We start from the raw sequence: 18,668 nt of genomic DNA, 5'->3' as shown, positions 1-18,668 counted from the left end.
TGACCACGCAGCACTGGTTGGGATCTTAGTCCATTTAACTGTGAGAGACCTTCAGTGAGTTTATATGAATTTTGGGCTGAGTTAGGCAAAATGAAGAACCACAGAGACTACCCATATAAAACCAAAATAGAGTAGGAGAGCAAGGTCTCCAGAGCCGTGCTGGGGCCTCTGCATCCCAACAGGAACCCATCTTTCTTCAGGTAGGGTATTTACCCAAAACCAAGACATTTGGCATAATTTCTTAGCTCAGACATTAACTTCCATGCTACTGCAGCGTGCATGTCTAAACTACAAACAATTGGTTAAAGTGTTCACACTGCAGACATTTTCAAAAGAAATGCAGATAACTCCTAATTCTCAAATATCCCATCTTCTATAGTTAAAAATTCTTGACGTATCCCTGTCAATGAGCTGAAAGCCCCAGATTAAGCATAGAAAGCTGTGCAATAAAACATAGGCATAAAAACTTTAGTAGTCACCGGAGTAGCCTGTTAAAATTATTTTAAAAAGATCAAACATAACCCTAACAGCTTTCAATCAATTCTTCATCATTCTTCATCCTTGTCACTAGAGCTCTGATTTTTACTGCATATCTTGTGTGAAGGGAGTTTCCTGAACTCTGCTCTTTCATCTACAAATAGGTTTGACTGTGTTGGCTTATATCTTAAATTCTGATAAAATAGCTTCTATCACCCAGTCTTTTTCAAGCTGACAAGGCTTTATCATAGCTAAAATCCCTATAAAAAGCATTTTAGGCCTTGTGGAACCTGGCAGGAAGAGAAGTCACTTAGACTCTTATAAGGTATGCATAATTTGTTTATATTCTGATCACAAGGTGCAGAACAGCAAAAGAACTTGTGCTTTCTCTGCTAAAACCAAAAAAGATTGGTGAGGTAGACTTTTATCACTGCTCGAGCTTCAAAGCCATAAGAAACTTAAAGTTTTGAGGAAGAATAGGAAATTATCTCAAAGGCCTCAGTAATGGCGTAGAAAATGGCTCATTCATATTCTCAGTGCTCTTCAAAATAAACTTCAGATTGGAAATCATCAGCTTCTGAGTAACTATCAAGGAAAGTGAAATAGATTTGAGAAACTGAGGTCACTTATGAGGTACACATACAAACAGGGAAAATGTCTTCAAAACAACTCACAGCCGTCTTCTGAGCCACCTAGACCAAAGAAGAAAATATCTAAGAGATCAGACTCAAAAGGAATAAATGTCAACGTCAATTGATCTCAACAGTATTACTGCTGGTGTCTCTGTTGGTGAAGACTGCATCGTCAACGAAGAAGACTGCGATTCAGTTGTATAATATGCCTATAGGTCAAACCTCATTGATGACAACACCGATGACAAAGCCCCTGTCAGATTTTTACTTCAACACTGTCAAGGACAGCTTCAAGGACAATGCCATGTACAGCATTAACCAAGGCAGTACTGTTGATGATGACAATCCTACCCAAAACTCCAAAATCAGCAAAAAAAACACCTTGGTATCAGAAAAGGGCATTCCAATATAATTTATGGCCTAGCATACATCTCTGGTGCAAAGTATCATTTTACCCTCCACATCGTTCCTGGATACAGAGGGATGATGATAATGATCCTTTCTGACCTGCATATAATCCAGAGAAGTTAAAATGATGGTAATAAGAGAGACACGTTCAGGGAAATTGTGGGTGGTTTTAGCTGGAACAGTAAGAAGACCCTAATGGCATAGGGGTCTATCAGCCCTTTGAAGAGCATAGAGATGATGAAAATGATGCTTGGCACTATGCATATTGACAGGACCAGTATAGTCAAACAAGGCAAGAGTCCATCATCCAGGATTCCAAAACTCTGGTAAGAGGTTTATGACTTATGCGCTCATATTATTATAAGCAGTTCCCAAAATCACCGGCAACCAACCAACAAAACCTTCAGGATCACCAACTCTATCTCAATTAAGGCCCCATACAAGACAATAAACCTACGCACTCCTGCCGCTGAGCTTGACAACTTGATGTCCAATTCAAAAAATTTCACCTCACAGACCTTCCAAATGATGGTAGAGACAAACTAACGAAGGTCAGGGCTGATCCTACAAGTAAGCCTTAGGGAATTAAAAGATTCTGTTCTTGTACTAAACCTAGTTTGCACCCAATGTCCTTATCTCCACAGCAGGTATTACTTCACCTTCTTCACTTAGCAAGTTCTGGTTTGTCTTTCATCAGGCAAATCCATGTGGTTGTCATTTCACACTTTAGGAGGATGCTGAACCAGCTTTCTCTTGGGCCTAGTAAACTCATTAAGGAATTCCTTAAAATATATTTGGAGTTGTTCCTCCTATAAGACCTCATAATACATGGTACCTTAACGCAGGCCAGCCTCAGTTGATTAGAATTTCTTTTGAACTAATAAGTATGAATTGAAACTTTCTTTCTTGGAAACTGGAGCTTTTATTGTCTCTAGCCTCTACTAGAAGACTTAACAAAATTCAAACCTTTACAATCAAAGAACCATTTACGCTCAAGGAACCTTTTTGCAGTTCAGAGATGACACACCTACTACAAACAAATCTAATATGTAACCTTATCATACGAACTGACTTTAATTTGAACAAATCAACCATTAGTCTTATTGGCACTCTTTCATCTGCAGCCATTATCTTTTTTTATAATAAAACCGTCCATCCTATCCATGCTAATACGACTACACAATAAACAAGAAGTGTCTACATTCACAGGACTGCCTTTGACGCACATTTGCAGGACAACAAGCTTGAAGAAAAGAAAGACCTTGACACTGGATCTTCAGTCTAGATTAGACAGTTCACAGTTTCGAGTGAGGCTAGCATCCTGCATCATGTATGCCATTAAGGTGATCCTGTCTTCTTTTTATGGTCTCCCTCCATCTGCTGACAACTGGAATTTGTGATTTTTTTCTACCTGCTACTTGGATTCAAACATGTGAATATATGAAACATCCAGTACTGAAGAAAGACCAACTTGCCTGTAATTAAAGTTCTCCATTATGGTCATGTTTCATAGATTCATATGTGACGGGCTCTCCTCCGCACCTCATGCCCACCTATGTTCTAAGCTTCTGCAGCACATACTCCAAAATCTGAGCTCTGATGACCTGGGATGGGAGTTTTGTATACTGGGCTGCAAACGGATTGGCAGAAGGATGGATCTTTTTAAAATAATGTGAATAAGCTACTTATGTGACTCTGAAAGCTTTTATTAAGCTAACGTTGCTCTTTGCTCCATGTTTACCATGGGACTCCGAGATCAATGAAAGAGATGATTCAAGCATGCCAATCTAAGAAAGATGGCAATATTGGAGAACTGTGGTAAGTAACGTTTTATTTCAATTACCATCAGCTGTTCTTGTTTTGATAGGAGCAGGCCTACTGAGTTGACAAATTCAGACATGTTGACATGCTGATTGTTTCCTTTTTCTTAATTACCATATAACAGAACACAATTATTTCCTAAGAGATATCTTAGATGTATTCATCTTCTTTTCAAGCAGGTCTTGGGTTCAGCATAGCTGGAGGTGTTGGTAATCAGCACATTCCTGGTGATAATAGTATTTATGTAACCAAAATTATTGAAGGAGGTGCTGCACACAAAGACGGTAGACTTCAGATTGGAGACAAGCTTCTAGCTGTGAGTTATTTATTCTGTTTTATCTAAATGTTGTCAATTAAATGTTATGATTGCATGGAAAGAGAGATGCCTCTTAAACATATTTGAAACCGACAGGAGTACTGATTATTGCACAGAAAACGTCTGCTCATATACATTGTTTGTGTGAAGTTTCTAAGGATACTGTTTTGGAGCAGAAGAGATATCTAGAGTGTATAGTTCGTGAAAGAAACCTGGTTTTCCATCTATATTGGTCTTTGCTTGTTATGCAAAATATTTAAGTTAAAAAAGAAACCCTGACTCATCCAGCCCTACTGTTCTTCTAGCTCCAGACCTCTCCCCCTGTTTTGGTCTGGACCTTTCCCCTTTTAAGCTTTGCTCCCGACTCATGATTATGCAGTGTTTTAGCTCCTTTCTATATAATCCCTCCTCCGGCCCAACCTCTATCCATTTTGGACCATTTGCCTGCTTTTCAACTATTTGTTTTGGCCTGTGCCCTTAGTTTTCACCTCACCCACCTGCTTCTTCCTCCTGCTACTCTTTTTGCTCCCTGCTGCTTTTCCCCTGTGTCCTTTGTGTCCCCCCTCCTGCCTGCTTCCAACACCTCCCTCTTCCACTGTGCATTCATGCCCACCCCCTCCCCCAGCAGTTCTTCTCACCGTTTCCCCATGTACTCTTCCCTCATGGTGGCTTCTTATTAGTGCTGCCCGGACCATGTATTATTAATTCTTTAGTTTTTAATTCACTATAATGGAAAATCCTTCTGTATTGAAGACTTCCCTCCCTTCAGTATAACCCTGTTCTTGTTTCAATGTCATAAGGTCAGGTAGCAAGGAGCCTTTTTTTCTCTCTCATAGAAACTGGAGATGGAGTGTATTGAAGGCTCATTTGACAGCTGACCTTTATTTGACATTGTCACAAAAACAGGATAGTATCAAAGGCAAGGGATTCCTCATTAAAGAGACCACAAAAGCACCAAACTAAGACTAACTGCCCTTTGTGTTGCATACTTGACTATTGCTGGCCCCTCCTCAGGCACCAAACCTAATCTAATTGTCCTTTGCCTGCTGGCCGCTAGCCAGCCCCAGGGTGACATATTACTAAGTTGTTGATTTCACTAAACAGTGAGCCCCTTATTTTAATGCTCTGGTTTGGTAAAGCACCTAATGTTCTCTAGTCTTAGTATGGTGCCCAAAGTAGCCTACTGAAATCGGGTCTCTAGTTGGCAGCAGTATGCATCTTGTCGAAGTAGGGACCACACTGCCAGGTAGGGGGTAAGTAAGCTACACTCCCTAAATTAACCTGTGCCCTCCCTCTCGTAGCATGGCACAGTGCAGGCAGGCTTAACTTAAAAGGCAATGTGTAAAGTATTTGTGCAATCCCCCTACAGTGGTCGCAATGAGAACACCACAAAAGGACTCCAAACAATATTGAGAAAATACACACTTTTTATCTATTTATAGGACATTACCAACTCCTGTTAAGAAATCTCACTTTTCAAGTTTAAACAAAGCAGTGCTTGTGTTCAGTTATGGGACAAAAGATGATGCGGTGCACTCTGCAATGCGAATGGGCTTTGTTCAAGTATTATATGGGGATATCTCAGATGCGCTCTTCACTGAGAGCGGCCGGGTGTTGTGTCCTTAGGTAAAATCTCACCCCCAGCGTGTTAGCAAGGAAACTAATGAGGCTGCTGGGGAGCTAATAAGGGTGGGGTGGGCATGTGCTATCAGGGGGAATCACCGCCACAGCCATGGGGTTTCAGAGTTGAGGAGGGTGTGTGGTGGACGGTCAAACTGAAGCCACTCTGTGATCCTTGACAAGTAGGCTGCAGGGAAGCTGCTCTGCGATCCTTGATAAATCGGGGGTGGGCTGCAGGGAAGCAATGCTGAATTGCTGAAGAAAGCTGCCTGGCAGGTTGCAAAGAAGCTGCTCGGGTCTTTGGTGTCCCAGAGACCTTTAGTAGAACCAGAGGTAGGTCAGCAAGCCCTTGGAGTCTGCTGTGGAGTCTAGGGCTGCAGGGCAGAGATCGCAAGGCAGCACAATGACAGTTCTGCAGTTCCTGGGAACAGTCAATCCTGGCCAAATGGCAATCCTAGCAGGCAGCAGTCTTTACTCCTGCAGATTTCTTCAGTCCAGAAGTGAACTGATTTCTAGTGGGTCAGAGACCCAGTACTAACAAGTGCCTTTGATATGCGGGTACACAGGTCCCCCTTTCAGGCCAGCCCTGGCTTCAGACTGCCAGTGGGAGGTAATCAGCCCCTTTGTGTGGGCTCGGGCCACCATCCTTTCAAATGTGACTGCCCTTCCCAACCTCCTCCCCAGGAAGACCCATCAGTATGCAGATGCAGTTGAGTATCCTGTGTTGTGGGTGTCTGCAGGAAATGCAGAAGTGTAGCTGTCACCTAGCCCTGGCCAGGCATGTATTGGGAAAACGCTGTAGGCACTCAGGACAGTGAGGGCAGAGAAGTGCCCACTTTCTAAAAGTGACATATTTCTAAAAAAAAAAAATTTAAAAAAAATTCTGACTTTACCACTAAAGAGGATTTATCATTAACAGTCCAATGATATTAAACATGAAGCAGCTACTCCTGTCTCATCAGGAATTACAGCTTAAATAGATTTTAAGGAATTCCCAATGCCGGCCTATAAAAGGAGCAGGCCTCACAATAATTTAAAGCGACATTGGGAGTTTTTCATCAAGACATGGAAAACCTATAAGTACATGACCTACCTTTTACTTATCTGGCTCTCTGCCATATGGGCTACCTAGGGGCCTATCTTAGGGGTGACTTATATGCAAGATGAGGGAAAATTACCACTTGGCAAGAGGTTTTGAATGCCAAGTCGAGGTGGAAGTTAGACTGCATACACAGGCTCTGTAGTGGCAGACCTGAGACATGTTTACAGGGCTACTTAAGTGGGTGACACAATCAGTGCTGCAGTCCCACTAGTAGCATTTATATATGCCAGTTGTGGATACACCAGTGTTATGAATAAGCTGAAAAGGGGAAAAGTCCAGATCAGAACAGGGGGAGAGGGCTGGAACTAGAAGCACAATAGCTCCACTCTGCGCACCTGCACTCTGCCAGTACACTTTACGCCAATACAATTAACTCTGTACCACTCACTCTACACCCCTGCACTCAATGCCTATACACTGTAAACCACTGTAATTTACTCTACACCACTGCACTCTGCAATACTTTACTCTGCAACACTACACTCTGCCACTGAATTCTACGCCAGTCTGTGCACAACTGCATTCTACGCCTCTGCAGCCCTCTGCCACTCTGCACCACTATATTCTACACCACTGCACTCTGTGCCACTATGTCACTTTCCTATACACAATGGTATTCTTCGGCGTTGCACTTTGTGTCAGTGTATTCTGCACAACTCCATTATACTATGCACCTCTCTAATCTACACCACTGCATTCTACGACCCTGCATTTTACAGCATTGGATTTTATGCCTCTGCACTCTGCCGCTGCACTTCACACCACTATACTCTGCAACACTTTCCACCAATGCACCCTACACCAATCCACTGCACTCTACTCTACACCACTGCACTCTACTCTACACCACTGCACTCTACTCTACACCACTGCACTCTACTCTACACCACTGCACTCTACTCTACACCACTGCACTCTACTCTACACCACTGCACTCTACTCTACACCACTGCACTCTACTCTACACCACTGCACTCTACTCTACACCACTGCACTCTAATCTGCATCACTGCACTCTACCCCAATTCACTCTACACCACTTTTACATCACTGCCCTCTATGACACTGCGCTGCTCCACGCTGCGCGCCCCACTCTACGCCTCTCCATCCTGTACCGCTCCACCCTGCAGTCTACACCACTCTGCCACAGCACTCTGTCCCACATTAGCCCTACCCTGCACCTCTCCACACTGAACTTTATGCCACGGCACTCGACTTCGACACACTATACTATGCCACACTCTAATCTACGGCACCGCATTCTACGATTCTGCAATTTTAGGTAGCTGAATTTTGTGCTGCTGCACTCTACCCTTTATACTCTGCAACACTCTAATCCAATTCATTCTACACCAGTCCATTTTACTTTATACAACTCCACTGTACGCCACTCAGTGCTACTCCATTCTATGCCACTCCCTCCTCAATGCTCTACTCCACTCTTCACCACTCTACTCTGAGACTCCACACCACTCTCCTCTGTACTACTAATTTTAGCCATGCTCGTGTACAACATGGCTAAAACACATTAACAAATCCAATAGCTCTTTTAGGCGAGATCTATTGGCTTTGCCAATGCATGTTGTTGGTAAATAGCCCTCTCTGACGGGTCACCCCAAACCTTTTGCCTTCCGCCTCCTCTTTAACTTACCTTGTTTTTGTTGACTTTAGGACTCTGGGCATTTTGCCACCACTGCTAACCAGTCCTAAACTGCTTGTGCTCTTTCCCCTAAACATGGTAACATTGGCTCATACCCTATTGGCATTATTAATGTTCTTGTAAGTCCCTAGTGAAGTGTACTACTTGTGCCTAGGGCATATATGTTAAATGCTTCTAGTAAGCAGACAGCACTGATTGTGCCACTCAGATACGTAGCCCCTCAACCATGTCTCAGGCTTGCCCTTGCAAAGCCTGTGTGTGCACTTCGACTTGGCATTTAAAACTACTTGCGAAGCCTTAAACTCCCTTTTTTACATACAGATCACTCCTAAGGTGGGATTAAGTAGCCCTTAGGGCAGGGTGCAAGGTAAGTGAAAGGCAGGGCACGTACTTACAGGCTTAACATGTCCTGGTAGTGTTTCATAAAATAATAATAATTTTTCACTACTGTGAAGCCTGCTCCACTCACAGGCCAGCATTGGAGATTTCCTTTTGTACTTTTAAGTGGTCATTTTTTATCTGAAAGGAGTGGAATTAGGTTTGGTATGGTTGGAATGGTAGTGAGAAATCATGTGTTCGATGGCATCTGTCGCTGTAGATACGCATGTTCTGCAATAGCTCGCCATCTGGTGTTGGGCCGGAGTGTTACAAGTTGTTTTTCTTCGAAGAAGTCTTTCGAGTCACGGGACCGAGTGACTCCTCCTTTTGTCTCCATTGCGCATGGGCGTCGACTCCATCTTCAATTGTTTTTTTTCCGCCATCGGGTTCGGACGTGTTCCTGTCGCTCCGAGTTTCGGAACGGAAAATTAGCTAATTTCGGAAGATTTTCGTCGGTATTGTTGCGTTCGGGATCGGCGTACTTACATTCAACACCGCATCGAAGATCGAAGAGCTCCGGTGCCCTTCGGGGTAGTTTTTCGATCCTCCGTCGGGGCCTGGTCGGCCCGACCGCGTGCTGAAGAACGCCGATGGAACGGACCCCGTTTCGTTTCTGCCCCAAATGCCACAATAAATACCCCTACACAGACCAACACTTGGTCTGCAACCTGTGCCTGTCACCTGAGCACAGCGAAGACACCTGCGAGGCCTGTCGTGCGTTCCGGTCCCGAAAAACACTCCGAGACCGTCGAGCCAGAAGACTTCAGATGGCGTCCGCACCGACAGCCCAACGGGAGTTCGAGGAACAGGAAGAGGAAGGTACCTTCTCGATCCAAGACTCAGACTCCGAAGGATTCGACGATACACAAACCGTGAGTAAGACGTCGAAAACCACACAGAGAAACATTTACAAGGCCCAGGGGACGCCACTGCCACCAGGCCATGGCTCGACCCATAAATTCGGTGACCGACCGTCGGCACCGAAAAAGGCCCAAACAGTGCCGAGATCGTCCGACTCCGGTCGAGACACCGGCACGCAGCCTTCTCGGGACCGAGAAAGTGCTGGAAACAAGCCTCGACACCGAGATGCCGGTGTGGACACGGCTCGACGCCGAGACAGCGGCACCGAAACAGATCGACGCCGAGAGGGTTCGGCCCCGAAAAGGAAAAAAGTCACCTCAGAGCCGAAAAAACACGCAGACAAAGTTTCAATGCCGAAACAAACTGCAAGCGACCCAGCTTCAGGCTCTTATACTGAAGAGCACTCGCTAACCTCCCAAATGCAGAAGCATAGGTTTGAGGAAGAGCTACAAGCAACTGATGTGGACCATACACAAAAGCGTATCTTCATTCAGCAGGGGACAGGAAAAATAAGCACCCTTCCCCCCATTAGGAGAAAGAGGAGGTTGGAGTTCCAGACGGAACAAACACCACAACCAAAAGTGGTGAAAAGAGTTACACCACCACCCTCTCCTCCGCCCGTGATTAACGTTTCACCAGCACAAACTCCATCACACTCCCCAGCTCACACCACCATGAGCCAGGGTGACCAAGATCAGGACGCATGGGACCTATACGACGCCCCAGTGTCCGATAACAGCCCGGAGGCATACCCTACAAAGCCATCTCCACCAGAAGACAGCACCGCGTACTCTCAGGTGGTTGCTAGAGCAGCACAATATCACAATGTAAGCCTCCACTCAGAACAGGTCGAGGATGATTTCTTGTTCAACACACTCTCCTCCACCCACAGCTCATACCAAAGCCTGCCTATGCTCCCTGGTATGCTCCGGCACGCAAAAGACATATTTAAGGAGCCGGTCAAAAGTAGGGCAATCACACCAAGGGTGGAAAAAAAGTATAAGCCGCCTCCTACGGACCCGGTTTTCATCACTACACAGCTGCCACCAGACTCTGTTGTTGTAGGAGCAGCTAGGAAAAGGGCCAACTCCCACACATCTGGAGATGCACCACCCCCAGATAAAGAAAGCCGCAAGTTCGATGCAGCTGGTAAGAGAGTCGCAGCACAAGCTGCAAACCAGTGGCGCATCGCGAACTCCCAGGCACTACTTGCGCGCTATGACAGAGCCCACTGGGACGAGATGCAACATCTCATTGAACATCTGCCCAAGGACTTACAAAATAGGGCAAAGCAAGTGGTCGAGGAAGGACAGACCATTTCCAACAACCAGATCCGCTCCTCCATGGACGCTGCAGATACAGCTGCACGGACAATTAATACATCTGTAACTATCAGAAGGCATGCATGGCTCCGAACGTCTGGATTTAAACCAGAGATTCAACAGGCAGTTCTTAATATGCCTTTTAATGAAAAAGAACTGTTCGGTCCAGAAGTGGACACAGCGATTGAGAAACTCAAAAAAGATACGGACACTGCCAAAGCCATGGGCGCACTCTACTCCCCGCAGAGCAGAGGGAATTACAGCACATTTCGTAAAACGCCCTTTCGAGGGGGGTTTCGAGGTCAAAACACACAAGCCAGCACCTCACAAGCCACACCGTCCAGTTACCAGGGACAGTATAGAGGAGGTTTTCGGGGGCAATATAGAGGAGGGCAATTCCCTAGAAATAGAGGAAGATTTCAAAGCCCCAAAGCCCCTACTACTAAACAGTGACTCACAGGTCACTCACCCCCTCCACACAACACCAGTGGGGGGAAGAATAGGTCATTATTACAAAGCATGGGAGGAAATCACTACAGACACTTGGGTTCTAGCAATTATCCAACATGGTTATTGCATAGAATTTCTACAATTCCCTCCAAACATACCACCAAAAGCACAAAATTTAACAACACACCATTCCAATCTCCTGGAGATAGAAGTGCAGGCACTATTGCAAAAGAATGCAATCGAATTAGTGCCAAACACACAGATAAACACAGGAGTTTACTCACTGTACTTTCTGATACCAAAGAAGGACAAAACACTGAGACCAATCCTAGACCTCAGAGTAGTGAACACTTTCATCAAATCAGACCACTTCCACATGGTCACACTACAAGAAGTATTGCCATTGCTAAAACTGCAGGACTACATGGCAACTTTAGACCTCAAGGATGCTTATTTCCATATACCAATACACCCATCGCACAGGAAATACCTAAGGTTTGTATTCAAAGGAATACATTACCAATTCAAGGTACTGCCTTTCGGATTAACAACCGCACCAAGAGTCTTTACCAAATGTCTAGCGGTAGTCGCAGCACACATAAGAAGGCAGCAGATACATGTGTTCCCATATCTAGACGACTGGCTAATCAAGGCCCATTCGTTAATAGAGTGCTCAAATCACACAAATCATATCATACAAACCCTCTTCAAACTAGGGTTCACCGTCAATTTCACAAAATCCAAAATTCTGCCACGCAAGGTACATCAATACCTGGGAGCCATAATAGACACATCAAAAGGAGTAGCCACTCCAAGTCCACAAAGAATTCAAAATTTCAACACCATCATACAACGCATGTATCCAACACAAAAGATACAAGCAAAGATGGTATTACAACTCCTAGGCATGATGTCATCATGCATAGCCATTGTCCCAAACGCAAAACTGCACATGAGGCCCTTACAACAATGCCTAGCATCACAGTGGTCTCAAGCACAGGGTCACCTTCTAGATCTGGTGTTAATAGACCGCCAAACTTACCTCTCGCTTCTGTGGTGGAACAACATAAATTTAAACAAGGGGCGGCCTTTCCAAGACCCAGTGCCACAATACGTAATAACAACAGATGCTTCCATGACAGGGTGGGGAGCACACCTCGATCAACACAGCATACAAGGACAATGGAACGTACATCAAACAAAACTGCATATCAATCACCTAGAACTTCTAGCAGTTTTTCAAGCACTAAAAGCTTTCCAACCAATAATAGTTCACAAATACATTCTCGTCAAAACAGACAACATGACAACAATGTATTATCTAAACAAGCAGGGGGGGGCGCACTCCACGCAGTTAAGCCTGCTAGCACAAAAAATTTGGCATTGGGCAATTCACAACCAAATTCGCCTAATTGCACAGTTTATACCAGGGATACAAAATCAACTCGCAGACAATCTCTCTCGAGATCACCAACAGGTCCACGAATGGGAAATTCACCCCCAAACTCTGAACACTTATTTCAAACTCTGGGGAACACCTCAGATAGACTTGTTTGCGACAAGGGAGAACGCAAAATGCCAAAACTTCGCATCCAGATACCCACACAAACAATCCCAAGGCAATGCCCTATGGATGAACTGGTCAGGGATATTTGCTTACGCTTTTCCTCCTCTCCCTCTCCTTCCTTACCTGGTAAACAAACTCAGTCAAAGCAAACTCAAACTCATATTAATAGCACCAACTTGGGCAAGGCAACCCTGGTACACAACGCTGCTAGACCTATCAGTGGTACCCTGCATCAAATTGCCCAACAGGCCAGATCTGTTGACACAGCACAACCAAAAGATCAGACACCCAGATCCAGCATCGCTGAATCTAGCAATCTGGCTCCTGAAATCCTAGAATTCGGGCACTTACAACTTACCCAAGAATGTATGGAAGTCATAAAACAAGCAAGAAGGCCATCCACCAGGCACTGCTATGCAAGTAAATGGAAGAGGTTTGTTTGCTACTGCCATATTAATCAAATACAACCATTACACACAACTCCAGAACATGTAGTGGGTTACTTGCTTCACTTACAAAAATCTAACCTAGCTTTCTCTTCCATTAAGATTCACCTTGCAGCAATATCTGCATACCTGCAAACTACCTATTCAACTTCCCTATATAAAATACCAGTCATTAAAGCATTCATGGAGGGCCTTAGGAGAATTATACCACCAAGAACACTACCTGTTCCTTCATGGAACCTAAATGTTGTCCTAACTAGACTTATGGGTCCACCTTTTGAACCCATGCACTCCTGCGACATACAGTTCCTAACCTGGAAGGTGGCATTTCTCATCGCCATTACTTCCCTAAGAAGAGTCAGCGAGATTCAGGCGTTTACTATACAGGAACCTTTTATACAACTACACAAAAATAAAGTCGTCCTAAGGACCAATCCTAAATTTTTGCCAAAGGTTATTTCACCGTTCCATCTAAATCAAACAGTGGAACTTCCAGTGTTCTTTCCACAGCCAGATACCGTAGCTGAAAGGGCACTACATACATTAGATGTCAAGAGAGCATTAATGTATTACATTGACAGAACAAAAAACATCAGAAAGACTAAACAACTCTTTATTGCATTTCAAAAACCTCACGCAGGAAACCCAATTTCAAAACAAGGTATAGCCAGATGGATAGTTAAATGCATCCAAATCTGCTACCTTAAAGCTAAACGACAGCTGCCCATTACACCAAGGGCACACTCAACCAGAAAGAAAGGTGCTACCATGGCCTTTCTAGGAAACATCCCAATGCAAGAAATATGTAAGGCAGCCACATGGTCTACGCCTCACACATTCACCAAGCACTACTGTGTAGACGTGTTATCCGCACAACAAGCCACAGTAGGTCAAGCCGTATTAAGGACATTATTTCAGACTACTTCCACTCCTACAGGCTGATCCACCGCTTTTGGGGAAATAACTGCTTACTAGTCTATGCAGAACATGCGTATCTACAGCGACAGATGCCATCGAACTGAAAATGTCACTTACCCAGTGTACATCTGTTCGTGGCATCAGTCGCAGTAGATTCGCATGTGCCCACCCGCCTCCCCGGGAGCCTGTAGCAGTTTGGAAGTTACCTTCAATTATTTATATATGTATCATCTCAACCTTAAATAGGTGCATACTTAGTCACTCCATTGCATGGGCACTATTACTACAATTCAACTGCTACCTCACCCTCTGCGGGGGAAAAACAATCGAAGATGGAGTCGACGCCCATGCGCAATGGAGACAAAAGGAGGAGTCACTCGGTCCCGTGACTCGAAAGACTTCTTCGAAGAAAAACAACTTGTAACACTCCGGCCCAACACCAGATGGCGAGCTATTGCAGAACATGCGAATCTACTGCGACTGATGCCACGAACAGATGTACACTGGGTAAGTGACATTTTCATTACTGGTGAAGTTGAATTAACATTACTATTTTAGGATTGCCACTTTTAGAAGGTAGGTATTTCTCTACACTTATTGATCTATGTGCCTTACAGCCTGTCTCCAATCCACGTCTGGTCTATGCTGGTTGACAGCCTGCCCTTGTGCATTCTACCCAGACAGCCATGAACACAGGACACTCAGCTGCATCTGTATTCATCTGCATACTGATGGGTCATCCTGGGCAGGAAATGTGGAGGGGCTCTCGCTTACACTTCAGAGGCAAGTATACTGACCTCACACAAAAGACTGATAACTCCCTACGGTTCTCCTGGCAGACAGGTCTGAGCTGGAAGTGGAACTGGTGCTTTTCAAAACCACTCTTTGAAGTTTCCCCCAATTCAAAGGCACATTTGGGTGTATGTGTGTATATATGCACACACACACACTATCTCTCCTTTTCTCTTCTCTTCTCTCTCTCTTCCCCCCCCCCCCCTTCCTCAAATCAGACACTTCTGGATCTACAGCTGGGCTCTGTCTGTAGGACTGCCATGCTGCCCAAAGGACTCATCTGGATTGCTTTTCTGGAAGGACTGCTCTCCTGCTTGTTGTTCTGCTACCTGCTGCTCCCTGACTTGCCTTCCGCCTCCCACAAGTGATCTCCAAGGGCTTGAACTGAGATTGATGGTCCCTGAGACTTCTTACTAGGAGGCAAAGATGTAACCAGAGTGAGACAATCCACTGCACTCGAAAACCGAGCCAACACCTGCAAAAATCGATGCATCCATTGCAGAATCGACACCGCGCCTGTCTTGCACTTGAAAAATTGCCACAGTGCCTTCTGAATCTACGCAGCACCTGTTTCATCATCGCAACACATTTTGGGTTTACCATGCATTGTCCCTGGGTGTCAAAATATCCCTGCACTAAAGTAAGGAGCCAAGGCTGCGCACCTGGAAATCAACATATCACCTTGCCCATGAGGAAAGAAATGAAGCATCATCTTCGCTGTACTGGAAAAATGGACACAACACTTTACTTTCTGACGCAGCTCCTCCTCTGTCTTTATTTTTGACGCGTCCCAGGTACTTTGTGCTAAAAAGATAAATTCATTTATTCTTATGGATTGACTTACCTAAACTTCTAAAACAAGATATCTTGACTTGTCGTGTTTTATTCAGATTAATATTATCTACTATATCTATTTTTCTAAACTGGTGTGGAGTACTTTTGTTACTGTTTGAGTTATTCCACAGATACTTTACACATTGCCTTCTAAGAGAAGCCTGCCTACTCTGTGCCAATCTATCAAAGGTTGAGCACAGAATAACTTAAGTTGTGACCTACCCTGACTTGGATTGTGGTCCCTACTTGGACAGGGTGCATACCTCTGCCAACTACAGACCCAATTTCTAACACTTGTTCGTTTAATGTTGAAACATGGGCTACTGAAATACCTTTTGGAACAAAATGAACCGAAAAATGTAGCCTGGCAAAATCAAAATCTTTCTTTAATATCTCCCTTTAATAATTTCTACCTCCGTTTAATTCTAGCCACCCCCCACATTTGTGTAAGTCGATATTTAAGTAACGTCGAGGATTTGCACGTGTATATATCCTGGAGTGAGTATGTGTGGAAACCCTTTTTTTATTTCGGTTGCTCCTGCTTTCGCCCTCGACCTATTAATTTTGTCAGGTTATTACGATGGGTACTGTTTATTATAAGCACCCTTTTCTAAACCTCTTAACTGTTTTGAATGAGGTTTGCGGCCCTGCAGCATCCTCCGACGACTCCTGCTCGCTGGGCGAGTCTTGAACTTCCCAAAGCTGTCAAATCAGTTCCCGCCTCTGACGGTTGTGGCTGTTATGGGAGCTCGGGCAAAGCGCATTGACGCTTGGGTTCCTAGACGCTTCTATCATGCCAAGGGCTTCCTTACAGCTATTTGCGTTTTATGTAGCAGCAGATACACAATGCACCAGTAAAGGTTTTCAGTTGCGATTCATTGTCCTAACGTGCCCTTTCCATCCAAAACTGGCCTAACCCCTTTTGTCCAGGCAGCCTCACTGACTGTCACACAGTTCTTTGTAGTGAAGTAGGGGTCCCTGTTAGAACAATTGATTTCTCTCATAACGTTATATTTTAAATAAATGTGTATTTTCAAACACCCCATGTTTTCCAAGTGAGATGCTGCCATCTATGGTTTTCGTCAGAGAATGTCAGTTGAGATGGCCAATAAATTTCGTTTTCTTAACTGGTGGCTTCACTGGGGAAACGATTCATAGATGTACATGAGTCTTTCTTTTGTAACACCCTATACCGGTTGTATTATTTTCAGTGTCACTTCGAGGCGACTCTTGCTACCTTTTTATCTCCCATTCTTTAGCCCAGATACCCACTTAACTGAAAACTGGACAGTTAGCCATTTACATTTTTTTTTTTTTTTTTTTTTTTTTTTGCTTGCCTGTGTATTTTTTCGTGTCCCTAAGATAGTAATTAGTCACTGAGGCTGACATCCAGTCTTTCATTTGCTGTCAGTCGTCAGGGTTGTGGGAGACGAGGGAATCTTGTAAGTATACTCGTTGGCGGAGAAGGCAGTTATGAATCAGAATCTATAAACGAGAAAGGGACCATGTAAATTGTTGGTAGACTTTTTTTCACACGGCATTTGTTGTCCAAGATGTGAGTTGCGCCTCTTAAAATGCACTGCTGATGCATTATGTCACAATATTAATTTCTGGATTTTTTTTTTTAACCCTGCTGCCTTCATCTATTGGCGACCATGTGCAGAAGTGTTGACTGGCCATGGTATGTGGCTACAAAGCAGAGTTAGATAGATTTAACAGAGGCTGCTGTGGACCCTCTACCCTTGGAATCAATAACCAGACATGGATAGCTCACTGGCTTCTTATGTTTGTGCCTGTGTCTGTTTCCGGGATGATATAAACATACCAGGTTTGCTCCATTATTGGGACCTGGGCCACAACTGCTCAAGGTCCGATTTAGCAGTCCGGGACAGAGTCAGCAGAAACATTGTCCGTGACGAGAGAAGCTGATATACAGGGAGTGCAGAATTATTAGGCAAGTAGTATTTTTGAGGATTAATTTTATTATTGAACAACAACCATGTTCTCAATGAACCCAAAAAACTCATTAATATCAAAGCTGAATATTTTTGGAAGTAGTTTGTAGTTTGTTTTTAGTTTTAGCTATGTTAGGGGGATATCTGTGTGTGCAGGTGACTATTACTGTGCATAATTATTAGGCAACTTAACAAAAAAAAATATATTCCCATTTCAATTATTACCAGTGAAACCAATATAACATCTCAACATTCACAAATATACATTTCTGACATTCAAAAACACAACAAAAACAAATCAGTGACCAATATAGCCACCTTTCTTTGCAAGGACACTCAAAAGCCTGCCATCCATGGATTCTGTCAGTGTTTTGATCTGTTCACCATCAACATTGCGTGCAGCAGCAACCACAGCCTCCCAGACACTGTTCAGAGAGGTGTACTGTTTTCCCTCCTTGTAAATCTCACATTTGATGATGGACCACAGGTTCTCAATGGGGTTCAGATCAGGTGAACAAGGAGGCCATGTCATTAGATTTCCTTCTTTTATACCCTTTCTTGCCAGCCACGCTGTGGAGTACTTGGACGCGTGTGATGGAGCATTGTCCTGCATGAAAATCATGTTTTTCTTGAAGGATGCAGACTTCTTCCTGTACCACTGCTTGAAGAAGGTGTCTTCCAGGAACGGACAGTAGGACTGGGAGTTGAGCTTGACTCCATCCTCAACCCGAAAAGGCCCCACAAGCTCATCTTTGATGATACCAGCCCAAACCAGTACTCCACCTCCACCTTGCTGGCGTCTGAGTCGGACTGGAGCTCTCTGCCCTTTACCAATCCAGCCACGGGCCCATCCATCTGGCCCATCAAGACTCACTCTCATTTCATCAGTCCATAAAACCTTAGAAAAATCAGTCTTGAGATATTTCTTGGCCCAGTCTTGACGTTTCAGCTTGTGTGTCTTGTTCAGTGGTGGTCGTCTTTCAGCCTTTCTTACCTTGGCCATGTCTCTGAGTATTGCACACCTTGTGCTTTTGGGCACTCCAGTGATGTTGCAGCTCTGAAATATGGCCATACTGGTGGCAAGTGGCAGCGGCACGCTTGACTTTTCT

At 44.3% G+C, this 18,668-nt stretch overlaps 1 protein-coding gene across 8 annotated transcripts in view; it reads left to right on the top strand.

The window, feature by feature from the left end:
• DLG1 (discs large MAGUK scaffold protein 1) overlaps positions 1-18,668 on the top strand; it is a 953,275-nt gene that overhangs the window by 655,949 nt on the left and 278,658 nt on the right. For 4 of the 8 annotated variants that reach the window (XM_069213151.1, XM_069213153.1, XM_069213149.1 and 1 more), the window contains one exon: positions 3,518-3,654. In XM_069213151.1, coding sequence (XP_069069252.1) covers positions 3,518-3,654 — 137 coding nt within the window. Of the gene's footprint in view, positions 1-3,514; positions 3,655-18,668 lie in introns of all 8 variants that reach the window. The other 4 variants (XM_069213152.1, XM_069213150.1, XM_069213148.1 and 1 more) reach the window with 1 other exon arrangement.

The sequence above is a fragment of the Pleurodeles waltl genome, chromosome 11 (genome assembly GCF_031143425.1).
Source record: "Pleurodeles waltl isolate 20211129_DDA chromosome 11, aPleWal1.hap1.20221129, whole genome shotgun sequence".
NCBI classification, from domain to species: Eukaryota; Metazoa; Chordata; class Amphibia; order Caudata; family Salamandridae; genus Pleurodeles; species Pleurodeles waltl.
This window is presented reverse-complemented; position numbering and strand designations above follow the sequence as displayed.